This window comes from Mytilus californianus, unplaced genomic scaffold (genome assembly GCF_021869535.1).
Source record: "Mytilus californianus isolate M0D057914Y unplaced genomic scaffold, xbMytCali1.0.p SCAF_8, whole genome shotgun sequence".
NCBI lineage: Eukaryota > Metazoa > Mollusca > Bivalvia > Mytilida > Mytilidae > Mytilus > Mytilus californianus.
This window is the reverse complement of record NW_026262734.1, coordinates 81,335,186-81,363,090: the sequence shown is the minus strand read 5'-3', so window position 1 is coordinate 81,363,090 and position 27,905 is coordinate 81,335,186. Positions and strand designations below refer to the sequence as shown.

The window sequence follows — 27,905 nt, the reverse complement described above, 5'->3', positions numbered from 1 at the left end:
TCTGCCAATACAAACTGGCTGCAACAATATTGCTTATAGTGCTGAAAGTGGTGTTAAACACCAACATCCATTAATTAATCTTTTTAATAATACCATATAACAGGGCGTTTAATTTTTTAATATTATTTCAATGAACTAGCATAGAATTCAACAAAAGCCGGTGCTAGGGACCATCTTAAACTTGCAGTGAGGTGAGTTTTTTTGGCGCTCTGTAGAAGTCTTGCTGTTCCTTTGCTTTTTGTGTGGGTTTTTTGCTGTGCATGTATTGATTTTTTGACATGATGGATACCCCATATCCTTTGTTTTTCTATTAGCAATAACAAGGACTACAGTGGTATAAATCCATATAGTTACAAGTGCCCTTCTTTGATAAATAACCCTGATTTTAAGTATTCCTTTGAACTGCTACCTCTCTTGTAACCAAGACACAAAGATTAAATGTTCGGTGTAAATTAGTTTCATACCTATAAGATCCTTAGAGACATGCGATTCTAATGCAGCAGGTTCATCTCCATACCAAAAGATCCATAATTCTTTATTGAATGATAAATGGTCGGTACGCTGTTCTCCAGCTTGATTCTGAATTCGTCTCCAGACACACAGTATGTCGGACTGAATACATTTTGAATAGGAAACCAAAACAGGGTCCTCAAGATGATCCAACCCCAAGGGAACATGGGAATCAGGGTTTGTGGCTAACCTTCTCCATTTAATGCCACAAATATCAGTCTACAATAAATCATAAAAGATAATGCTTTTCAGAATATTATTTCCTTTTATTTTGATTAAAAGATCATATGTACCTGAAACATGCGTGACATTACTGTGCGAAACATAAATAAGGTCAAATGTCACGTCGCGTTCAAGTCAACATTCTTCAGACATTTTATACGTTTTCATTACAAACAGAGTAAGAAATACTATAATTTTAGATAAAAATCATGATAAAATATTTAGGAAGCCATATTTGGTATGATTTCGATTCAGGGAAACCGATAAGACAACAATGGGTTTTTGAATAAATAGATTCAATTATCTTACCAATGCAAATAAATTTGTGTAACAATCCTCCAGTGAGCAGCCGTTTCCTGCTGGGTTTGGGTGACTCATTGTCACTCCATGATTTTATATGACACTAAACTGATAAATTCGTTTGTCAAATCATCCAAATGGTTGTTAAACCATAAAATTTTCAGTAATTCATAAATTCCTCACATAATATGGCGACAATAATGGCCGACTTGCTGGGAATAACAAGGCGGCAAGGCCACTTGATTTGATTGGTCAAGAAGGGTCACATGCAATATTTGACCCAGTTTTAGAAAAATGGAAGCACCGGCTCTGTCTGAGTGGGAGGTCAGGGTACATGGAGTTCATTTACAAAATATACCGTTAATTTGAAGTTTTAAAATGATTTAAGAGAACAACTGTAAACATGTATTCTTATATTTGGACGCTACTTAGTTTTGTTGTGGCTATCTGGTTTATAACAAGGTAAATTTACCGAAACAAAATGTAAACAAATCAATGATTTGACCAGGTTTTTTCTAGAGTACACATTGATAAATCTTCCTGTCATATGTTTTAAGTCAGCTGATCCTTTCTGTCAGTTTGTTTATGGGTTTCCGACATCGTGTTCAATCTATTTTTCAATATTTAAAAAAAATGGTAAACAAACGAATGTCAGCAGTCACGTTCTTGTGAAACCCTGTCCAGTTTGATCAATCCAGATCTCAAAGGTGGTGTCAAAGGTCTGCAAAATGAAAGTGAAAGCAAACCTTTCCACAAAATGTTTTCAAAACATTGTACTCAACAGCTTATTTGTTTTTGAATAGAAATAAAGGGTCAGATCTATAAATGAAACCATTGTCCATTGCAATGACTGTTGTTAATTCAATTAAATTAAACTTAATTCAATCACAGTTGAATATGTTCTGATAATTGGATTATAGATACTACACTTGTATTGATCGCTCATGATTATTATTGTATAAACATATTTAATAAGGTGTTCCAATTCACAATTAACTGATTAATTAACAGATATAAAAGAGAGTCTATTTTTAGTTCTTGTCACTGACTTATTCATTTAGAAAGATTTGATTGTAGTTATTATTAAAGCTCAGTCATTTAAAGGGAATGACTTAACCTGATCTTTTAAATAAAAAATACTTTTAGATTTTAGTGAGAAGTTATAATTGAAAATACAAGAAAAACAAATATGTCAGACAAACAAATAGATAGAATACAATTCTTCATACAATTTATTTCTCAATACACAGCACACACCATGACATACTACGTACATGTACTATAGTCTATATATACATGATTACAAAATAATGTTAATTAAGGACAATTTAGTTTCTGTATTGATTATTTTTATCACATTTACTTGGGCTCGGGCATAAATTCAACAGTTATTATTTTCAGTTATCAATATAGGTAATTTTTTAAGAAAAACCAGATCAGATGAATTATTTAAAATTACAATAAAAGCATGGAAAATTATTCAAAATTTCTTTGAAAACAATTGTTCCATTTTAACTGGTACTCATTTTAATTATTATATTAATTATAATTAGAGAAAGAGCATAGGACTTTGTTTTTGGTTACAAATTGTTAATGAGTTGAAGTCCGTAATATCAAATGTTTTCAATCATGTATATCTGTCTACCTGCATAACCCTAAAGATTGTATTTGAATAGTCCAAAAGGACAAATCTATGACCTACATCATCAATAGTAACTATGTAAAGTGTGTCTGGATGGTAGTTAGTGGTTCTTGAGGATTAGTATTTATGCTTCATTAGAAAAATTTCAAGATGTCTGAGAATTTTTTTTTCATGTTATTCAAATCTGTATAAATGGACACCTCTGTAAATGATATATAAAAAAACAACTTATACATGTAAAAGTTGTGTTTAAAAATGACCTCATTTTCTTTGTTTGATGTTGCCTTCCCATGTCTTGTAGGGTTGGGTAGGTAGGTAGGGTTTTTTTTTTTTTTTTGACAACAGCATAAGTTACATGTTTAAGACAAGAAAATGATGTTTAAAAGAAATTTGAAACGATTTGTGTCATACATGTACATTATTTCTGGTAAGCTTCTTTTTGTATTGGTAGGTAGGCAACATCAAACAATTTTAATTTTATTTTTGGCCTTGTATCATGTGTATAGTAGTAGCATTACTAAACAGGGATCAACAATAACACTTGCTTGATTCTCTGGTAAAGGAGATAAATTGGTTTGGACAAGTAAATGCCCGTACTGGGACAAACGAAATTAATCTTGAGCATTGTTACTCATACTGACATAGCCGTAATTGTCTGTCTACTCCATATACAATGATATAGGAATTATACCCTGAAATGACAATTTTTCATTATTTTTTGCGTTTTGGGCAAAACTATAGAAGATAGAGAAATAGTGTTAAAAGATGAAAAATGATCCAGCAAAGCAAGATCTAGAAAAAGGTTATCATTGCCAATTGTCATTTCACTACCTTTCAGAGTTATCATTCTCTAATGATGATTTTCACCTATTAATATATGCAATTTTGGAAAAATTATAGTAGACAGAGAGAATCTGTAAAAAAAAAATAGCAACAAAAATAGATTTTAGTCATTAATTATATTTATCATGTATATAGTCTTAAATATTGGAGAGTGGCATACATGTATGTCGAAGATGCACATTGACCCAGATGAGCACCTTATGCTCTTTATAGCCACTAGTTTAATTTAATATCCAAAAGTAAGAAAAAGACTGAGATTGACCTTTTCAGATGTATTACTCTTTCATCAAGCATTCATTTTAATATCAATTTAGTCATAATTTCAGAGCAGAATGCAGGAGTTTAAAATTTCATAATTTTATTGATGAATTATATCAGGGTCTTGATGCGAGTCCTTAATTTCTGTAACTTTTTTGACCATTTTTCTCTATTCTTAATAAATTTTGGCCATTATTCTCTATTCTTAATAAATTTTGGCCATTATTCTCCATTCTTGATAAATTTTGGCCATTATTCTCTATTCTTAATAAATTTTGGCCATTATTATCTATTGATATTTTAGCAACCCATTATTCTCTTTATTCTATTGTTTTTTTTTGCCATTTTCTGGACTATCGTTCATCATTCTCCAGACTATTCTGTAAACACTATCCAGACCCTATATTGTCAAATAATATTAATAATATTAATCAGGAGGACACATTCCAGAAAACCTATCCATTCACTTATGTATACTAATAATAATACGTTTAGTCATATGTAGTCCCTAAAGGTTTTCAAATATATTCTTTGGATTTTGGAAGCAACTGATTTTTATACGCCTGTTTACGGGTCGTATTATGGTATACCGTTGTCCGTCTGTCCGTCGTCAACATGTCGGACATTAACTCAAAAATGCTTTAACCAATTTGCATAAAACTTTGGTGAATTGTTTATATCTATCATCATGATCATGTCTATTGACGTGAGCTCCCTTTCGTTTTTTATAAAATTTAGATTTTACGTTTCTGAGTTATGGGGATTTATTCATTAAAAAAAGGGAGATTTTCCAGTTTTCGGACAATAAGTAAAGAATGCTATGGTGAATTGTTTATATATCTATTGACATGAGCTCCCTTTCGATTTTTATAAATTTTAGGTTTTATGTTTCTGAGTTACAGGGTTTTATTCATAAAAAAAGTGGGGATTTTCCAGTTTTCGGACAAAAGCTCAAAAATGCTTTCAGCAATTCTTATGAAACTTTGGTGAATTGTTTGTATGTATTGGGATAAGCTCCCTTTAGAATTATATAAATTTTATATTTTACATTTCTGAGTTATGGGGTTTTATTCATTAAAAAAAAGGGGTGATTTTCCAGTTTTCGGACAATAACTCAAAAATGCTGTCGCCAATTCTCATGAAATTTTGGTGAATTGTGTATATATCTATTGATGTAAGCTCCCTTTTTATTTTCATAAATTTCTAATATGACATTGAGAATTAATTGAACTTTATTTGTTTATAGTCTGACAACAGATTTACTAAGTATTGCACAACAGCAAGAAATCCTTAATTGAATATAAATTCAATTCATATAACCAATTTCAAGTTCTTTGACTACATTTATTCAGAAACCTATAATATGTCAAATATTTAATTACAATCCAAATTCAGACCTGAATCAAGCTTGAATATTGTGTCCATTTTTGCCCCAACTGTTCAGGGTTGGACCTCTGCGGGCCTATCTAGCTGCGCTCAGCAAAGCAGTTTATTAAGCAAATGCTCTGATGTCTTGTGAAAAGCAATGAAAAAAACATGGCAGGGCTCAGAAGAATGCTACTTTTTATAAAGGCATTGCCTTTGCAATTACTTTGCCATGCTCTGCTGTGCTTACAAGAAGTCAAACAGGACAAAAGTTAGACACTTCCACTCTCCTCGTTAAATAACAAGTACAAATCATTAATTTAGATTTTGTTACTACAACTGAAGCTCAAAAATCTATATACCCCTGGTAAATCAAAACAAAAATTATGTAACTTTTATCTACATTTCAAATTTGACCAGACTCTAGTTAAAATTTTTTGGGTTCAGATGTAACCAAGTGGTATAGGGATGAACTAGTTTTGGTGCATTTGAGCCCAACTAACTGATGCAGTGGCATAACAGCGATAACACAAAATGCATTTTAACTGTAAAAATTCCTAAACAATTTAGCTCAGAACCAGTCATAAGTCATTTGCCTATCAGTTACCTACAATGTCCCTAATTAATTTACATAATTTGCTGTGCTAATCCAAAAAAACTTTTGCCCTTTCAACATGTTCAAAATGACAATTGGTCATATTTTTTCGCATGTGCAGAATGATTTCCTTTCTTCAAACTCATCAAGTGATGAAAAATTTTAGCTTGTTGCTAGAGAAATGTTGTTTGTTTTAAAGCTTGTATAAAGCATTGTAGGCTAATGAAAATATTCTTACCATCCAATTCCAATGGTTGAAATTCTGTTCAGGAAAAAATCAAACACCTAGATAGCCTGTTTGGTCAGTTTTTATTGGTGGAGGAAGCCAGAGTGCCCAGAGAAAACCACGACCTTCGATAGGAACTGTCAGACAACAACATTCTCTGTAGAGGGAAACTGATTTTTCACAAAAAATGAAATAAAATAAAAAGTTTTTCCAGTCTGCCAGGCCTTAATAATTTTCACATGTGAGGGGAAATCAACCTTTATTTTTTCATGGCATAGTAATTAAATTTGTAAATAATCACTTGAAGAAATTCGAATGAAACTAGGAATTAAACTTTTTTTGTAATTTCTTATTAATTCACTAATACTGTACAACAAATGTACTATGTTATCTCTGTCCTAAAAAAATGCTGTATGATTTTAGGTTATTAGCATGGATGATACAGTGGTTACTCCACAGATACGCTGGTGTTTTGGTTCACATCGGCAGCATTGGACTCTTCAGTTGCCGTAAAGTTATCCTGGATGTAAAGAAAGGATTGAAAATTGTAAGTACACATTTAAGAAATTGTATAATGGAAAGGTTTAAATAGATATGGTAACTGTTTTTTTTAATTCATGACACAAAATCCCTATATGCACTTAGCTTGACAAACCTCAAAGTAAAGGGACAGATCTTTTATTGATGCTCTTCATCTGAAAGTCACCAGTGAGGCCTTCAACATGGAGCGAGATTAAGATGACCTCTTAGCATAGCAATCCAAGTTGATGGAAGAAGGGATCTAAACTTAAGCACTTGCCTTGTTGCCTGGAACTGCTAAAATATTGTTTTGATCATGTAATAATTTGACCCATGTGGCAATATTAAATGCTTGTTGTATGTTGGAAAATTAGCTTTTACACTGGACATTTAAGATGTAAACGTCGGTTAATTTGTATACAGTCATGACACAGGATTCATTATTATTCGTGGGGTACTGATTTCCATGGATTTCGTTGGGTAAGGTGAACAACTATTCAAATTTTCAACGAAATGTAAATGTCCTATAGGCTTGTATGCAGAATTTGCCAAGTATAAACAAAGATATATGTATGTTATCCCCAATCCATGAAAATAAATGACTCCACAGTATAGGCATACTTACAGATACTCAAATTCTGAATCAAAATGATAGAAAAAGGCTTTTTTTTTTAAAGCCCTCCCTTTTTTTTTAACTCCTACCACTTTGAAATATTTCTGAAATTAGACATTAATTGGAAGTGGGTTATAATATTTTATCATGTTGCATTTTTTTGTACTTGACATGAAAAGTATCCCAAATGGTGGTTTGCTACTTCTGTATATATTTATGAAAAAGAACGAGGTTTAGACGATCTTATTTACTAAACTTTTGCACTAACACAGGTTATAAAAGTGACTACATAGGAGTAATTCTTTAAAAACAAGCCTTCATGAAATGGATGTATTACGTTTGCACTCATTTAAGGATTGATTTTATTAATGATTCCGAACAATATTTTATTACATTTGTCTGTTATCATTTTACAGGTAACACATGTAAATATAAAGATAATTCATAAAAAAGACATATGTTGAAAAAAGTTTTAATTTTGATTATCAAACATTTTGTCATATTGTGATTTTTTTACACTATCTTGAAATTTCAAACAACCATACATGTATATATACCAAAACTTAGGGCTGAGTATGGTCATGTAAGATCAGTACCTTTTATTCTTGAGATTTGCTATGCTTGAATAGGCATTTTAGATTTTATAAGAGTAGTTTTATAAAAATAAATATGATTGACATGTGTTTACCTGTAAAATGAATTTGTGAAACTATTATACTGATTTTTACATGCAAATTTTATATAATGATAATGTGAGCAAATGTAAGGCGTTGAAAGAAATACCCCCTCACCAAAATAGTTACTATCATCAATTAAGGCATATTGTTTGTCTGAACAGATTCTTGAAAATTGATGGTCCGAAGATTTTGACCCCAAAATTTTGCAAAGGTCCAACATAATTTTAATATTTTGCACTAGAAATAATAGTTAGGACCAGCAAATTTTCTTTAAGGACAACCAGGGAAATTGTTTTTTTTTCGAGAATTCAGGTCTAACAGTTGAGCTGTTCACCTGGCAGGTGTACTTTTACAGACAATGTTCAATTTTTTTTATGTTGTTTCTCATGTTTAACTGGTTTGCCACAAAATAATTTTAGAAAGAAATGATTTAGTTAAATGTCAAACAAAAGCTAGAATATTACAAAAAGTGTGATTATAAAACGAAAAGGAAAGTTTCTTATCAGAGTGTTATTGCTTTAATAAAGAGTATAGCACAAATTTGGTCTCCTGGTATATCACACTTTAAATGAAACACATCTTGAAAATATAATAGAAAGAGACTGTAAACAGCAAATATGATCAGCAAGATAAGACCAACAACCAAGATGGCCGACATGACTAAAAATAGAACATAGGGGTATAATGCAAGTTGTGTCTATTATTTTGAAAACTGCTATCAATCAAACCTGGTCACAATCTGACTTAGTTTGTGATCGCTGCAGCTGTTGCTAATGATTTTAGAGCTAATTTCCTAATGCTTGTAGAGTAAGACTTTGGTTGGCTTGCTTGCTTTGTTTGTTTAAACGTTAGCTCAAGCATTGTAATTAAGATTTACATCTGCAAACAATATAGACAGGCAGAGTTAAACCTGTATATGTTATATTCAAATTTGATTTAATGTTATCCCAATGACAATTGTACATTATACAAACAAAGCAAGCAAGCTAACCAAAGTCTTACTCTACATGCATTAGGAAATTAGCTCTAATATTGCATGTTTTTTTCTCAGTTGATTACTGCTTTATTATTTTGAAATAGACACCTTGAAGATTAAAAACATCCATTTGAACATCACCAAGACTGCAGTTTATAAGTTTTATACAAGCCCAAATTAGGTTGTTTGATTTTGGACTTTGCAAGTTTTTAGTTTTTTTTTCACAGAATATAGAGTCCTAGCTGCAGGTCTTCTGTTGAATTTAAGTTTTTATAAAAATTTCTACAAGCAAAATCAAGATAAAAAAGCACTATAAATCTTGCACTTTTCTCTAAGCTTTATTGTTGAACTCATGACATCTACAAGTAGTTTTTGAATGATATCGCATCAGCCCATTACCTTGTCATGTAAAAAAGGTAGCGAGTTTCAAAACCGTGTCGTCTATAGGTACACATAACTTGCAATATAAAAATGATAATGTTATGTTTGTTGATAAATGTAAAAATTTACAACATTGTACATAGGTTAGCCGTATGACATCATTAATATGGAATGAGCAATTTGTCATCGATTAAAAACATTTGTCTTTCAATACTTCCTTATGTAAAGGATGTATTATTGTCTTTTGAATTATATTTAAGTATATAAACACACTTAACCCTAGAATTTATGAATAAAAATTTATTGAATTTAGTGTAGATATTGTAAATTGTTATAGATTATACATTAAAGTAAAAACCTCAATGAAAATAGCAAATTATAGGCTTTTTTTTTTTTTTTTTTTAAGTTGAGCATTTGTAAAGATAGCATTTGGAAATAAATGATTATGGTTAAACTTTGTAATTTTCTAGTTAAAACAAAAGAAAAGGTACCTATTGGGGCTTATTTGGCCAGGCTATGCATTTTTTTGTAAATGAAAAAAGTGTATGATACCATTACCATGATTACCGTGATTACTGATAACATTTTTTTAAATATCGCAGAATAAAAACTTTAAGAAAAGGAAAACATGAGCACAATTTGACTGCACAATTAAAGTGACTTCATACTGGAGATTTCTCAGATTTTAGCAAAAGTTTTAGCAAGTTTCAGGGACATTTTGACTTAATTAAGATAGGGTACCCGAGCTTTGCCAAAAATTAATTTTTTTTTTTGCTTTATATTATTTCTAGTCAATTTGAGAGAAATAGACAAGATATGCATGTTTATACTGCATAATTTTGCCATTTTTCTTAGGTAGATAATGGCATATTATGGCTTTATCACATATACATGATATAGAAAGGGTATATTTTAAAACAAAATAGGAATGTACTTTTAAAGAACACAGATTCAACATTTCATTGTATTATAAAAAGAGACACTTTGAAATGCCAATAAAATTGAGAATGGAAATGGGGAATATGTCAAAGAGACAACAACCTGACCAAAGAGCAGACAACAGCCAAAGGCCACCAATGGGTCTTCAATGCAGCGAGAAAATCCAGCACCCTAAGGTGGTCCTCAGCTGGCCCCTAAATAAAATTGTGTACTAGTTCAGTGAAAATGGACGTCACACTAAACTCCAAAACATAAAAATGAACTAAAATTAAAAAACATACAAGACTAACAAAGGCCAGAGGCTCCCGACTTGGGACAGGCGCAAAAATGCGACGGGGTTAAACAATAGTCTATTTGCCTGTTAGTTATTTTATTCTGTTATTACACAATTTTAACACAAGATGTTAGCTTGTGCCAACTGTAGAACGTGGCGGCCATTGGTTCTAAACTGGACAAAATGGGCTCATCTTCATGCAAAGCATAATTAGCTGAAAATGATGTATTGTCGACTTTAAAACCAATTTTTAATGAAGAATAACTACTGATATAAAAAATTTGTAGTTTAACAAAATATTAGGTATTATTGAACATGTTGAATCATTAAAAGTTTTTAGTTTGACAAAATATTAGGTATTATTAAAAGATTCACACATTTTGCACAGATACATTTGCTCTTGCTGCTATTTCTTATTGCAAACCAAATGAAACTTTTCCACAGGCACAGAGTCAAACTATTTAAACTTTTGTCAGTTCTATTGTCTCATTGAATAAATACAATAGCTATTGTTCTCTGTGTCAGTGCTTTCTTTTGCGCCAATTGGCGTTTCATTTGCGCCAAAAATCTTTCATTTGCCACACAAACCATATTTTATTTGTGTCAAAATAAAACATTCCATTTGCACCAATGATACAGGTAAATACAGGTATATAGTATGACAAAATAGTTTTATTCAAAAGAGACTTTAAAACTAAAAAAAATATTGACTCATTTCCTCTATATAAAAATTAGGGGATGTGGTATGATAGCCAATGAGACAACTATACACAAAAGTTCAAATGAATTGGATGAAAGCAATTATAGGCAACTGTACGGCCTTCAAAAATGAGAAAAACCTGGATACCGTATAGTCAGTTAAGAACGGCTCTGATGAAAAATATGAAACAATGCAATTTTGTCTCAGAATTGACAATGTCCATCTTGACACCTTTAAACTTTAAACCTAAGTGACTCTCAGTTTTATATTACAAATGAGTAAGAACTCACTTAGTTACCAGGAGGGGAATACTATAAAAAAATTCTTATTCACGATATCGCAATAAATATTTAAACTTTTCCGTTATATATTACCTGTAAAATGGCGCAAATGTAGGTTTTACTTTTTGGCGCAAATGAAAGATTGGATTTTGTAAAATTTGGCTCAAATGCAATGTGACTCTTTGTGTAGTTTATTCACTGGGACCTTTAAATCTCTTCTAAGAGAAATCCATCACTCATTGATTAATTTACCTGAGTAAAAAAATTATCGTCTAAAAGATAAAAATACATGTTTTAACTCTCCAAACTGTACAAATGCTGTATTTATTCAATATCAATAATATATTTTCAATCTGTTTAATGTAAACAGTGATTCAAACATTAAAAGTTGATTTCTGACAAAGTTTTGAAATTAGTTTTTTTTTGTGTTTGACAAATAAAAACTGGAAAATGATGATGCTTATATTAAGGCCTTCTTAAATGTATTCTATAACTAAACAAAAACAAAAAATGCAAATTTCAGTAGGAACAATGCTAAAAAAATTGTCAGAAATCAACTTTTTATGATTAAATCAGTGGTTATAAACTTATATTTACCAGATTGAAAATATATTATTGATATTGAATAGATACAACATCACAACAGTTTTGAGAGTTGAAACATATATTTTCATCTATTTAGATTAAGATACTTTTTTTACTCAGGTAAATTAATCAAAGAGTGATGGATTTCTCTTGGAACAAATTTAAAGGTCCCCAGTGAAAAAACTACACAGAAAATAGCTATTGTATTTATTCAATGACACAATAGAACTTACAAAATCTTAAATATCTTGACTAAGAGGAGATGAATCTGTGGAAAAGTTTCATTTGGTTAGCAATAATTGTCAATGAAAATTTATGTCCTAAGGGAAACAACTTCTACAAATAGATCTTTAACTGCAGGATCAATTACGGAATTGGAAAATAGACTATTTGGCCTCAGATGGAACTTTCTTTTCTATCGATTTAATGCGTAATTTTTCAACATTTCAGTAATTGCAAAATAAGGAAAGGGCATTACTTAAAGGAAACAGTACTCTTTAGTGTAGGTACCAGTTTACACCTAGCCCATCTTTTTTTTTCTTGACTGAAACTAGTACCAAATTGTGAAAGAATCCGACAACCTGTTTGTTGTTAATTAATTCCTGTCTTCCAATTTCCCTGAGAGATTTAGTTAAAGTCTATCCTACTTTACTTTATAACTATGATCCGTCTGCTGAACAAAATCAATACCATCGCACAAGAATGAAATATTAAGTTTCCTCACTGTTCACTTTGTCTTGACGGATGATCAAATGGAATTTTTACATTTAAATCTTTTAGTCAACATGGTCATTTAATTATCATTTTTTTTTCATTAAATCAGAGTTTATGCATTAGTAGAGAGCATTGATTAAGGTAGGAATGAGTCTTATCCTGACAAATTATTATTATTATATTTGTATCAATATTATTATTTCATAAGTATTCGTTTTAGATTAATAATAATTATAAAATTCCATAACTGGAGCATGCTGATTTAGTTATCAGTTACTGGTAGGTTAATTTTAATGACAAACATGAATTAAGGGATATTGCTTGTACTTTATATCATGAAATTGTTTATCAATAGCTGAACATTTATTCACAAATGTCCATCATGTCCATTGGTGATTTGTATTGCGCTATGATTCTCTCTATAATTTAGACTAAATAAATGTAATTAGATACAATTCTATGAGACTCCATTAATGAGAATGTCAGTAAAAAATTACGTTGAGGATGATGAAAGTGAAAACTGAGTTTTTCAGAAATTGTGTATTTGCTTTATTGTTATGATCAGCTAAAACAATCCTCCAACACTTTCGCTATCATCATGATTTTGTTGCTGTATATAATATTAATTTTTTATTTATTGTTTGTACATAATTCAGGCCTTTAGTTTTCTCCTTAAATTGTTTTACATTTGTCATTTCTGGGCCCTTTATAACTTGCTATGTGATATGGGTTTTGCTCATTGTTGAAGGCCGTTCTGTGACCTATAGTTGCTTACTTCTATGTTGTTTGGTCTCTGGTGGAGAGTTGTCTCATTGGCAATCATACTTAATCTTATTTTTATCTATGATTCTTGATATTAAAGTTTAGAGTGTGTGCCTCACATTATGTGTTAACTGCAGCAGTATAGAGCATAAATTTTCCGTTCCACAATTATTATTGTAAAGCCAGGATCATAACAAGGACCATTGGTTTAGTTGGTCAAATTAATGAAAGTTATGTGTAAAGAGTAGAAAAATGATGTAGTGTCTGTGTTGTGAATTTGAAAAAGTAGAACTGATGTTTGCATTAATTGTGAATAATGTAACTAGTTTAAAACAATTTGTAAAATAAAACTGTACTTGAACATTTTGTCTTAGCATGATTTTGTCTGAATGATACTTAGATCTGGAATAATCAGTCATCTGTCATGAATTCACATCAAGAAATGAGCACATAAATGTTCAAAGACATATCTACAAATATTTGTGAAAAATCTTGTGTATTGTACAGGTTTGGCTTTTATGTTAGGTGTATTACATACGTAAAAGAAATAATCCAAAATTAATTATATAATAATGTATGTATGGCTCATTACAATCAATCAAATACAATATTGCCAGTAGCTTTCAAGTTAATAATACCAGTGTTAATGTTATATTTAATCTGCAAAATAAAACATGTTAAATATGTCTTGCAACTATTTTATACTGAGACTATGGAAAAACAGAACACAACTGAATTTTAATAGTTATAATTGATTTGTCTGTTTCTTGAAATTAATAAAGTTTAAGGTAAAGGAAACTTTAATCATTTTGTGACATTTATATATAAAAGGTGGGTAATTTGACACTTTTGTTTTAAATTATAAAAAAAACAACCGAAATGTGTAAATTTTCAACCGAAAGTAATTCTTAATAAAAAAATATTTTACTGAATATTTGATTTAATTAAGAATTCAAGAATTTGTGATTAAACATTTCAGAAGGGTTGAAAATTGTCTTCAAATTTCTTTCTTTTCTTTTTTTTGGTAGTGTGAAAATTGAAAATTAGAAGATTTCCAAATTGCAAATTCAAATAACAATAAACAAATAAAAAGTTGTTGATCATAGACACAATGTTTTACATGTATTGATTAAGTCACTTATCGCAGGAAGATCCATTTGTTAGAAATTAATTGAATGGAAAATACAAAACAAGTGTAGTGTTTCTATAAGCTTTCAGTATAGAATCCATTGATTGCATTTCTGGGATGAAAATTGAGACCTATTAATCATTGTATTTCATATATCATTTACAATATGAATAAGTGATTGAATTGGTATTTCTATTATTCTACATTAAATGCTTTCCAGGCTGTAAGGTTCATCTCTTTAAAGGTGTGAGTTTTGTCCATGATTGTCATTATTTGAATAAATCATTGGTTTCTGAAGCATTTGGTACACATCTGTTACTGCTTATCATTAATAAAATAATGGAAAAATTACATTTCCCACATGCAGATTCCTTGTGCAGGCCATTATTTTTTGATCAATTATGCTGGAGACCAAGATATTTGGGAAGCCAAAATATAACATATGGAAGGCCATAAAATAGAAAAAGGACCGAAAGATAACAACTAAAACCATCTACCTCATTTGGTCTCTGGTGGACATGTAGTTGTCTCATTGACAATCCTACCGAATCTTATTTTCATAAGATAAACTTTGCTGCAAGAAGTTGTTAGTTGTACATGTCATGCATGTTGATTGATTGATTGTTGGTTGCTTAACGTCCAGTGGCTCATGCATATGTTGTGCATGTAGAACAATTGCATGATATACCGTAATAACTAAAGACTAAATGTGTAACATGGTACTAGTTCTTAATCATTGTTTATTAAGACATAAAGACTTCTTCTAAGATTATAGCATGGATGATCGGCATTAAGCAACAAAACATAATAAATCATAATCTTTAAACACTTTTAAATGAAAAGGAGCCAATTTATCCAAAGAACAAGACTTTTTTATTGCTGCTTTTCATCTTGACAGTTGCTAGAAGCAAGGTATCCGGTGATAAACTTAAGAGAGCTCACTGTAAAACACACAATTAAGATCAAGATTAAGACATCTCCAATAACATCAACTTGAGCAGCTCTCTTCAGTCTTTGAACGCATTGATTCTTTTGAGGTAGCGTAAGATTTTCATTTCTTTTAATAATGATAATATAACTCATTAGGTTTATTGTGGACTTCAAGAAAAAAATATGATAATATTTCAACAGATGACATAAACAAAACTACAAATTGCAAAAAAATACTGTGTTAAAGAAAGCTGATCAGCCTTAATCAAAGATTTCCACTCCAACCTGTGCAGGGGAACATCTTAAACTAGCCCAATGAGATGTGAGCATTTGCTCTGTGTTGAAGGCCTCATTGTGATTATATTATGAGATGCTGAAAAACAATGAAAGCACTGTTTTTTTGCCTTTTGTTTTTTTCATATTTAGGTATTTTTTGTCATGAATTAATGTTTTTAATATACCAATTTCCCATGTTTTCCAACTTGCAGATTAGATAACAGAAAATATGATCTCAAGTAACATGTGCAATGCTCCAAGTAAAGCTATGTTCAGATTTTCAATAAAAAAACACGCTAAAAATATTAAAACAATGTTTTAGTTGTATTTCAAACTGAATGCAAGCAAATTAATACTTATCCAAAAAAACTCAAGATGCAACAATTAATAACTTCACTAAATAGTATTTTCATAACCTTTTTTTCAATAACACAAATAAGCCAATAAAACAAAAATTTGATGGACAACTCTTATATTAGTTTGCTTTATAAGTAATATATTACCATAAAAAGTGAGTGTGAAATAAAATTTTTTATGATGTTTATTTTAGGAAATAGATAAAGCTTGGTTGTCCAGTTGTTTTGTAAATCAGGAGGTCAAGTGAGTATTTTTAATGCTGAATTTCTTTGTCTGACATTTCCTAAGCTTTGAGTTGACCCTAAAGATCTTCAACTTTTAAGCAGTCTCAGGCATGATTTAGGTTAGTAGAATAATCAAAATCAAGAATAACCTGATTAATTCCAATTTAAATTTACCGAAGAGAAACAAATAATCGGCATCAAAAACAATACTGTATTAAAATATTACACACAAGCCATATTTTTTTATTCAAGAATTTGCTTTCTGTTAATGAAAGCTAATAATATCTTTTGAAAAGGAAGTATATCGTCTAACATTTGTCAGTGACTGTATTTCTAAAAGGATTTAATTAAGTAATTTCATAACTAGAGAATAAGATCTTGTTTGATTCTCATAGAAAATATAGAAAAGAGAAATGATTATCATTATCATATATATTCCAAGATGTTCATTCAATGTTGCATGGATTTAACAACCATAGAGTAGCTCTATTTTTTTCTGAATAAATTTAAATTGCCAAATAGAATGGTCTTAATCTTTCACCTTTTGTTAAAGATATAACCATAATAAGTTAAGTTTGAAAAAGCAGATTTTTTCATTCCTACAAGCTAAATCAGGCTTCAATTATATGTAAAATTTTCAGTTTCAATTAAGCCTTCTTTATATATTTTTGCCAATTTATTGTAATCATTAGCTGTTCACATTTATTTACCCTTGGTCTTTGACAGGACTAACTGACGGTTACATTACATCACATAGACCAACATGTTTGGGAAGCCAAAATATAAAATATTATAGGCCATAAAATCATGAAAATAGAAAAGGACCTAAAGATTACAGCTAAAACTATCTACCTCAATTGGTCTCTGGTGGACAGTTGTCTCATTGGCAATCATACCACATCTTCTTATTTTTATACGGTCAACTTTGCTGCAAGAAGTTGTTAGTTGTACATGTCATACATGTGGAACAATTGCATGATATACAGTACCGTAATAACTAAGGACTAAATGTGTCAACGTGGTACTAGTTCTTAATCATTGTCTATTAAGACTTAAAGATTTCTTTTAAGATGATAGCATGGATGATGGGCATTAAGCAACAAAACATCATAAATATTTATTGTAATCATTAGCTGTTCACATTTATTTACCCTTGGTCTTTGACAGGGCTAACTGACAGTTACAGCTTACATCTTCTATCTTGTGTTTACATTAAAGATTTGTCATAGTGACAATATTACCATAAGGTCAAGGTTAATTGTTATTTGGTATGTAATGCGTAATATATTTTATGTTTGTCTTTATTAAAACTTGTTCTCTTTGACCATTAGGCCAGAAGTGAAAAATGTTGAATTCATTGAGATGTCATTTATAATTCTGGATTCCATTTATTTTCATGACTATCAATTCGCATTGATTGAAAAACCTGATAATGGTTTGCCAAATTGATGAATTTTTATTTTTTGTTGAGCACATGAATTTTTGTAACTAACCGAAATAAGTTCTGCAGTGAATGATAATGAATCCACAGTGTTTTGAATAGAAGGGAACCACATTCTTTCCTGTTAAAAGTAATAATGGGTTAAAAGAGAGGCGAAGGATACCAAAAGGGACAGAAAGAGGTTTCTAAACACAAAAGCTTCAATGGGTTTCAGTAACTAATTGTTATCACTTTACATAAATATCCAGCCTGACTTTATGGCTTTTGATAATGATAAGAGATTAATTATTCATGTTGGATAATTGTAGATGCAGTTTTTTATCCTTTGAAGAAAATATATATAGTGATTATGCAAAGATGGAATATCATTTAAGTAGAATTGTCTTCTTTAAATAAAGAATTAATTGATTTTTAATGTACTCTACAATTTGTTTGCTTTAGTTCATTTAAGTTTTCATATATATTTTCATAAAAGTTTTGGCTAGCTATAGCTTTGTCATTTTTAAAGACATTTAGACAAATGATGTACCATATTAAATCAGACCTGTTCTAAGTCAGGAACCTGATGTTCAGTGGTTGTCGTTTGTTGATGTGGTTCATAAGTGTTTCTTGTTTCTCGTTTGGTTTTCCTGTTTGAATGGTTTTACACTAGTCATTTTTGGGGCCCTTTATAGCTTGTTGTTCGGCGGGAGCCAAGGCTCCGTGTTGAAGGCTGTACTTTGACCTATAATGGTTTACTTTTACAAATTGTGACTTGGATGGAGAGTTGTCTCATTGGCACTCATACCACATCTTCTTATATCTATAGCCAAGAAGAATTTCCATTGAGGCCAATGAGACAACTATCAACCAGTGACCAAATGACATAGATAATAGCAAAGTTCTATAAATCACAGTCATTTGACAGTACCTCCTTCAACAATGAGCAAAAACTGTACTACATAGTAAGCTTTATAGGCCTTGACATGACAAAATGAAAAACAATTCAAATTAGAAAACCAACAACCTAATTTATGTACAAAACAATATTAAAAAAAATATTGATACGCAGCAACAAATGAAAACCACTGAATTACTGTATGCTCTTAACTTGGGACAGGCACATACAGAATATGGCAGGGTTAAACATGTATGTGGACGCCAAACCGTTACCCTAACTGGGACAGTGGTGTAAACAGCACAACATAAGAACAATCTATAAAAATCATTTGAAAAGGCTGCATGTTTCTAAATTGCCATTTTTGGATAAATATTGAAAATATTAGTCTACAAAATTTTGTCTTGAATAGGACATGTTATTAGAAATCCTTTGCTGCAAAACTAGAAAAGCGAATTACAAAAGTTATGGAAATATATTTTGATTTTCTCTATTTAAGATCACACTTTCTTATATTTCCTTATTTGTATTATGAGAAACAGCGTGTTCAAGCAGTAGTACCTTGATTCTTTTTTTTGTTTGTTTAATACCTCATCTGTCTTAAATGATATCTCATAAGTTTTGATTAAAACAAATATACAGCATTTAAAACAAAATCAGTTGCATTTTCCAAACCTAGACTGATGTGCGACCTTATTTGGTAATCTAGGTTGATTGTCACCATTTTCAGGTAATTGCTAGACTTCCATTAGAGTTTTAATGTCACTGGAATAGATCAAAAGTAATGTAGAGCAAAACTGACATAAAGAGGTCATGATGTCATGAGTGGCATTAAAAGCATTTTCATAAAATAGATTGTCTTTAATTGCTATTTTTTGAAACCTTGGTGAATATAAATAATGTTTTAAAGTCTCTGTGTATATATGATATTTGAAATACTCCGTCAACGCATTGTATAAATAATATTTGAGTGAGTGAAAATAAATATATTTGAAACATCCATGAATTTAAATATTATTTTAAAACCACCATAAATATAAACAGTATTTGAAAAACCATGCAGTTAAGACTTTGAAGATATATATATATATATTATACTGGAGTGAAATATTCCGTCAAATCCTGCAATTGATTGGTTGCCTTGACAGGGTATATGATATAAAAATAAGAAGATGTGGTATGATTGCCAATGAGACAACTCTCCACAAGAGACCGAATGACACAGAAATTAACAACTATAGGTTACTGTACGACCTTCAACAATGAGCAAAGCCAATCCCGAACAGTCAGCTATGAAAGGCCCCTAAATGACAAATGTAAAACTATTCAAACGAAAAAACTAATTTATGTACAAAATAATGAAAGAAAAACAAATATGATATACAGCAACAAATGACAACCACTGAATTTCAGGCTCCTGACTTGGGACAGGCATGTACATACAGAATGTGGCGGGGTTAAACATGTTAGCGAGCGCCCAACCCTCCCCTAATCTGGGACAGTGGTGTTACAGCCCATATACCATGTATACCCTGTGAGTTACTGTAAACATATTTTATTAAAGAAATCGATATAATATATAGCTACAAGAGTAAAGACATAAATACGAAATATACAAGAGATTCAATAATTGGGATTAGGAAACAAGAGCAGTGCTCTTATATAAATCCGTCTCCCTATAAGTTAGAAGGAAAATTAGAATGGTAATTAATTTTGAAATCTGTGAGGACACTCCAGTATAATATAATGGTTATTAGGGCTTCACCAGAGGATATGGGCTCGTATTCCTTGTGAAGATCTCAAATAACATATAATATTGGAACATTTTCTCTGCCTCTCTACGATGGTTATTTGGGGTCATGATGTGCTGACGTTAATTGTCAAACTTCAAACTGAATATCAACTTAAATAGTCTTTAAAAGTATTTTCTGTGTTTTAATGGGGGGGGGTTTCTTCTACCCCTGTTTTGTGTGTGTAATGTTACAAAGCTTGAAAGGTGATTTATTGAATGGATATGTGGATAAAACAAGTTGCACAAGTATAGGACATGTCTATCGTGTATCACCGTGATCACTCAGGCATCGAATGTTCTTGTTATTTATTATTAAAGGGATTATTAATTATGACATGAACTGATATTGCAGTTTTGATTAATATTATTGCATATTTGATATTTATTATCAGTAATTAATTATCAAACATTGCTGATCAGAATGATAAATGAAAAGGTCATCACAGATTATTTTTTATTTACATTTTTTTTGGAAGTCCGATAAAAAAAAAAAATTTGAATAAAGGCTTTTTTAACTTGTAATTGTAAACTGTCATATTGATGACAGATGTTAGATTGAATTGTTTCAGTAGTTCATGCAATAAGTACATATGATACAGGCGAAACACATGTTGACATGTTACGTACAGGTGTAAATTTCACATCATTCAACCTCACCTGTACAGAATAACATTGAATCAATAGTAATTAACACTAGATAGGTTTATTATGAGCCGTGTCATGCAACCTGTTCTTACGAAAGATGTAGAGATAAAAAAAAAATGTCTGTGACCTTTTGCTAATGAAAGAAAGAAAAATCGTAAGAATTCCAGATGGTTGTTTTATACATTGATATAAGATTAAAAATTAATTAGAATACTCTGTGCAAGATGCGTTTTTTTAAAAGTTTTATTGCCATCAGTCGGCACTTTTGCTGATAAAGAAAATAATTAAGAGAATTTCAAATCTGAGTCCTAATTTGCATAAGCATGCAGATGAAGAACCTGGAAATCAGTTTTGAGTCATGGACCCAAAAATTTGTCAAAGAGCATATATATATATATCAGTTGTTCGACCTGTTAGTCAAATGCGTTTTGTTAAAATATACTTTTTCACTCTTTTTGGTCTTTTGGAAATTGTTGTTTGTGCTGTATTTAGACCCCTCTACCACGAAATTGTTTTACATGCACACGTATAAAAATTGCGGTTTTTATCCAACGCAATCATAGGTTTTAACGTTGTTTTCAATTTAGACTTGTTTATATATATATATATCAAATGGGGTCTTGGTACTCATTTAGAGGGATCCATTTCCTTTATATTTCTCCAAATCTATCCCAGAAAGATACTGAGTTTCTTCTGTTTTGCATATATTTTGATAACATGTTTTCTATGTTTATTAATTGATCAGTCAGATTTTATTTAAAATGAACAAACATTTGTATATAAAAGAGGTTTAAAAAGCTGACAGTAACTGTCAATGTTTTGATTACAAAATATACTGTATCATGCGTATCAATCACTCTCTGATATGAACTAATATTCCACAAAGCAGTCTTTATTTTGGCTAGCATTTTGTTTTGAAAGGGAATTAGAGTTGCGTCTCAGAGGAACCATGTATTTTCAGGTCCAAGTTCTAATAATTAACCAGTGTACTGGAGTATGAATTTTATTTTTTAAAAGGAGGACCTCTAGAATTGTAAACTTCATAAAAAAAACCCCAAAAAAACCCAACCTGTATACATTGTATAATCAAACAGATTAATATTTGAATGTCTCTCTTTATTTACACCATCTTGTGACTGCATGGTCGCCTCAAAGTGGGAGGTTGTGGGTTTCGATCTCAAAGCAGGTCAAACCAAAAACTTTAAAATTGGTATTTGCTGCTTCTCTGCTAAGCATGAGACATCAAGGAGTAAGATCAAAGACTGGGCAGCTCAGAGTCGGAATAATGTGTTTAAATAGGATGATATGTCTACTGTTACCTTGTGTGCTACCACATTAAGAAGTCTGGCTCAACTTGTAGGTCTATAGTATTACATATCCGGGTTCATCTTCAAATTGCATTTTTTAACATGTTTTCATCCTGAATATGCATTCAATTTGCAAACTGGATGTTAAACATCCATCTGTCATCATCACCATCATCATCATCATCATCAGCATCATCATCATCATCTTTCTTGTATGTTTTTTATTTTGTGTTGTTGCATTGCTGTATCATTACTGTATACCCTACATCTCCTTTTATTCATATTCATTATAAAATTTTATCTGTGATTTAATTTAAAAATAGTAAATAACATTTCATATTATATTTTCTAACAGGAAGCCAGTTGTTGTTTGCATATCAGATATAAGAATACAAGCCAATGCTCACCAAGACAACAATAGACCAAATCAGCCTTCAGAAAGAAGAACGACAGAAGAGAATTTGACTCTGCCAAAATTTGCTATTCTTGCCAAAGTAATTGTCTCAAAGATATATATAACCTTCAACTGAGTATTAATTAAGAGTTTGTTAGCAACTTTTTGAAAGAAAAAAAAAACACACAATCAATTTTCAACGAAATATAACTTAAAAGTACATATTGGCCAATTGAACAATTCAGAAAATTGAGTGTAACATGTTGGATAACAAATCATACAAATTTTAAAAGTAAAATGATATATGTTTTTCTAGTTATGTACAAATGTCAAATAAAAAAGGGGTTAAAAGGAGGATGTTTTGTACATATCAAATTGTTCAAAACCAAAATATTAGGCCAATAACTACATGTTTCTTGTCTGTTTGATCTGGCAGTATTGTATGATAATGATAGGGTTGTCATTTGTCATCAAGTTGTCATGGAAGTCATTGTTTGGTATCAGACTTGGGCAAATAGAGGTGTCTGTCTGTCATCATGTTGCCATCACTTTTTTGTTAATCTGCAACCATTTAAATTTTGTGACAGCAACAAACTAAACTTGCAGATACGAATACAGGGATATTAATCGATGGGATAAAAACAACAATAAACTAAAACACAAAATGACAGCTAGAGGTCACTTGAAGTAGACCCATATTATACTAGTTTTAATGCCCCCGCCATAGCGGAGGGGGCATTAAGTTATTACCCTTGTCCATCTGTATATCCGTCTGTCAGTCCGTACGCCCTAAATTGGTCTCCGTTCTCTAACTTAAGTTTGCCTCCACCAAATGTTATGAAACTTATACACAATAATTATTACCACAAAACTCAGATCAATAATGAATTTGGGTAGCCTCACTTTTACCGTTCTTGAGTTATGTCCCTTTATAATGTTATATGCAAGCGGGGCCTGGGACACATTCCCCATTTATTTCCTATCATTTGTAATTAAGTTGCTTACATTCTGTTTTGAACTTTAATTGCATTGAAAAATTGGGTTCCAATTGCTAAACTCTTAATTTTCTACTTCTGATCTCAAAATGAACATCAGAATAATCACAATTTTTCATACCCAATATTTGCATTATATGATATGCTATAACAAAACCAGGAATCAAGCTAGCAATATTAAGATACTGTAAATTCAGAAATTATTGCGAGGTTTTTATTAATGCGAATAATGCGAGTGGATGAAGATCGCAATAATAAGAACTCGCATTCTGATATCTGATACTTATATCTGTATGCAGATTTTTCTGAAATCGCAATAATTAATCTCGCATTTTAGTCCATTCTTCAAAAATCGCAATAATAAATGCACGCAATAATTTCTGAATTTACAGTAATATGAATGTAGAAATGATTAATGCACATATCAATTCTGACTTTACAGTATACATTGCACTGAAGTGTTTCATTCACTGAATACTGTGATCATGTGACACATGATTTCAAAGGAACATGGGAAGACATTTTTATTTTTTTTGTTACAGTATATAGGTCTAAAGATAAACAATCTGACTGTGATGTTACTTAATACTATGATACCTGACTGTCTGGTACACTTAGATGGACAGAGTATAAACTTGGATATTGCCATAGTAGAAGGATGGTAAGTTTGAAAGTTAAATATCGTGCTGATTTAAGATTGATCCATTCATGGCAGCTTCCATATAAGAGAGTAAAAAACTCCCATAAATATGTTTGGCTTTAATCAACACCAATGAACTTCTGTTTTGGAATACATTTTATACTAAAATAAATAAAGACTTTTTGACAAAAAATAAATCTATTCACATATTTTTTAAATAAAGGACACGCTAAATATTATGTTGCTATCATAAGAAAAAGGACAAACATTTTGACAGAAAATTCTTATGTTAGCAACATGAACAATCCTGATATACTCAGTATTTTCAAGGTTTGGATGTATATCTTGCTTACAAATGAAAGGCAAATTGATATAACATATTTTTTAATATCCACATGTACCAATAAAAAAGATTTTCTTAGAATTGCTAACATAAGATTTGACGGAAATGAACATTGTTGCTAACATAAGATTTGACAAACTTTATTGTTGCTAACGTAAGATTTGACAGACTTTATTGTTGTTAACATAAGATTTGACAGACTTTATTGTTGCTAGCATAAGATTTGACGGAATTTTATTGTTGCTAGCATAAGATTTGACGAACTTTATTGTTGTTAGCATAAGATTTGACAGACTTTATTGTTGCTAACATAAGATTTGACGGAATTTTATTGTTGCTAGCATAAGATTTGACGGACTTTATTGTTGTTGACATAAGATTTGACAGACTTTATTGTTGCTAACATAAGATTTGACGGAATTTTATTGTTGCTAGCTTAAGATTTGACGGAAATGAACATTGTTGCTAACATAAGATATGACGGAAATGAACATTGTGGCAAACAGAAGATTTGACAGACTTTATTGTTGCTAACATAAGATTTGACAGACTTTATTGTTGCTAACATAAGATTTGACGGACTTTATTGTTGCTAACATAAGATTTGACAGACTTTATTGTTGCTAACATAAGATTTGACAGACTTGATGCTAATATAAGATGTTGCTTACATCAGATAAATTTGACAGACAATATATATTTGGGTTTTTTAACTAACATTGGAGATCTTATCCTAGTTGAAAGTCATTTTAAAAATAGAAATTAGTGCAGCCTGACATTTAACAAGATTTCACCCCAGGACAGATATCTCTTAATTTGTAGCACATCCAAATGTTACTAACATAAGATAACAAGTTTGACAGAACTTGTGTTAGCAACATATTTGATAAAACTATTGAATAAATAAAGTTAATTGAAAGATTCAACATGTGTTTGTTTAATGTGCATTATGAAATACAGTTTTAACAGGCTTATATAAGTACCTACAAGGATGTGGCAAGATTTTACGAACATGTTGCTGTCATAAGATTTATTGACAGACAAGCAGCTATAAAGCAAGATATTTGATATTGAAAAAATATTATATCACAGATGTTTTTGACTCAAAACAAAGCAATAGATTTGGAAACAGGGATGTTTGAATAATCAGACTACCCTTATAAAAACCTTTATACCAGTATCAAAATAAAGCATTGTAACGCATAAAGCTTGTGTCAAAAAATGGGAAGTAATTCTGTCAAACATTTAGCATTTTTTCAACTTGTTTTAATCATTTCTACTTCAAATAGAAACAGTTATATCAAATAATTGTTTTTTTACTTCATTTAACATTATTATTCATTAAAACATTCACAGATTGTCATTCAAATAACAGTTAGTATTATTTTTATTTATTTGTTCATTTTGACAGACATTTCCTTTTCGTTTATGGAATCTGCCTCATGCTATTACTAAAGATAATTTTGCTCTTGAGATGTCTTTTAGTTTTTGTTGTTGTCGGCATGCTGCCACTTGATATATACAGAATACCAAATATCTACTTTTATTCATACTGTACAATTGTAAACATGCCAAATCAAGTAAATTAATATTTTCATTTTCCATTCCCCAAGTCTTCAAAGGGTTTGTCAAAAATCTTTTTGCTTTTAAATCTTTGGAAATTTTATTTCTAATTCTCCACTTATGCACTTTTGTGTGTCCACTTCTGCTTTTTTCATCCATATTTACACCTGTTTTAATGCCATCATTATTTAATGCATGCAGCTCTTCAATTTGTCAAATTTATTTGATTGATTGGTGTTTAACACCACTTTCAGCACTGTTGGCTGTTTCATGGCTATGAGTTTTTATGCCCCACCTACGATAGTAGAGGGGCATTATGTTTTTGGGTCTGTGCGTCTGTTCGTTTGTCCGTTTGTTCGTCTGTCCGTTTGTCTGTCTGTCCCGCTTCAGGTTAAAGTTTTTGGTCAAGGTAGTTTTTGATGAAGTTGAAGTCCAATCAACTTGAAACTTAGTACACATGTAGAAGTGGCCTCACTCGTGTTCAGTCTCAACCTTGATATATGTTATGACAGTGTTCCTGCCAGCCCTAAAAAGAAGGGCGGCCCCCCTTGGTGCCCTTACCCCCGCCCTTCTGCCCTCCAAAGTCAAAGAATGCACCCCTCTGCCTTTTAAAAAAAATAAAATTTCCAAATTTCATGCCTACCGGTGTTCCTGTAAAATTGTTACCTGATTGTGTAACACTAATTAACTGACAATGGGTTTAAGTTAAATACCTAATGCTTTGGCAGTTTTATCACCTTTGTTAATGATTGTTTACTGCTAATTAGTGGATTTAAGAGAATTGAACAAATACTAGATATTTAATACAGAATGAAATGTCCACATGTTATCCATTTGTAATGTTTATGTACAGCATGTACACCTGAAAAAATTTATTTCAGTAGGCATAACATAAAAAATAAAATCTTACAATTTTAAAGGCATACATAGTTTTGACTAAATCGGTAAAAAATGTTTTGTTTCATAACCATGACTATGAAATTTAAAGAAGAATCAAAGAAATTTGTACTTTGAACATAACAAGATTCACTTCCTGTTTTACTTCTTGTATTTTATAATCCTCCTGACATAGGAGCACTCAACAAATTTATTTTTAACAATGATGGAGAAAAAAGTAACTGTTTATACCTTCTGCAATATATTATTGCATCAATATAATATGATCATCTCCTGTCTAACCTGTTATATATATAAAACTCCTTACTGAGGAGCACTTTGGTGTGCACTTAAAAATACTTTTTTGTAACAATTCAGATGATAATAAATAACTCTCAATAACATATATACTATATGTTTGAACAAGTAATTTAGATGTAGATAATTTAATTACATTAAACATTCAATTTTGCATGTATAACTCCATCTTTCAAAACTACTCGTTTATTTTTATAGACTGGTATAAGTTATAAGTCAGGATCTGCTTACCCTTCCGGAGCACCTGAGATCACCCCCAGTTTTTGGTGGGGTTCGTGTTGCTTAGTCTTTAGTTTTCTATGTTGTGTCATCTGTACTATTATTTGTCTATTTGTCTTTTTATTTTTGGCCATGACGTTGTCAGTTTGTTTTTGATCTATGAGTTTGACTGTCCCTCTGGTATCTTTCGTCCCTCT

The 27,905-nt window shown here is 30.8% G+C and overlaps 2 protein-coding genes across 3 annotated transcripts in view; one reads left to right on the top strand and one right to left on the bottom strand.

The window, feature by feature from the left end:
* Positions 1–1,249, bottom strand: part of LOC127712070 (mediator of RNA polymerase II transcription subunit 13-like) — a 36,745-nt gene extending 35,496 nt beyond the window's left edge. Inside the window, exons 1-2 of the mRNA XM_052218264.1 lie at positions 1,042–1,249; positions 465–729 (exon numbers count right to left, since the gene is read on the bottom strand). Coding sequence (XP_052074224.1) covers positions 465–729; positions 1,042–1,110 — 334 coding nt within the window. The 5' untranslated portion in view covers positions 1,111–1,249. The remainder of the gene's footprint in view (positions 1–464; positions 730–1,041) is intronic.
* A 78-nt stretch (positions 1,250–1,327) lies between these two features.
* The window catches only part of LOC127712069 (protein KIAA0100-like), a 125,046-nt gene continuing 98,468 nt past the window's right edge, over positions 1,328–27,905 (top strand). For both annotated transcript variants that reach the window (XM_052218263.1, XM_052218262.1), the window contains exons 1-5: positions 1,328–1,494; positions 6,385–6,508; positions 16,268–16,317; positions 22,716–22,854; positions 24,292–24,410. In XM_052218263.1, coding sequence (XP_052074223.1) covers positions 1,436–1,494; positions 6,385–6,508; positions 16,268–16,317; positions 22,716–22,854; positions 24,292–24,410 — 491 coding nt within the window. In that variant the 5' untranslated portion in view covers positions 1,328–1,435. The remainder of the gene's footprint in view (positions 1,495–6,384; positions 6,509–16,267; positions 16,318–22,715; positions 22,855–24,291; positions 24,411–27,905) is intronic.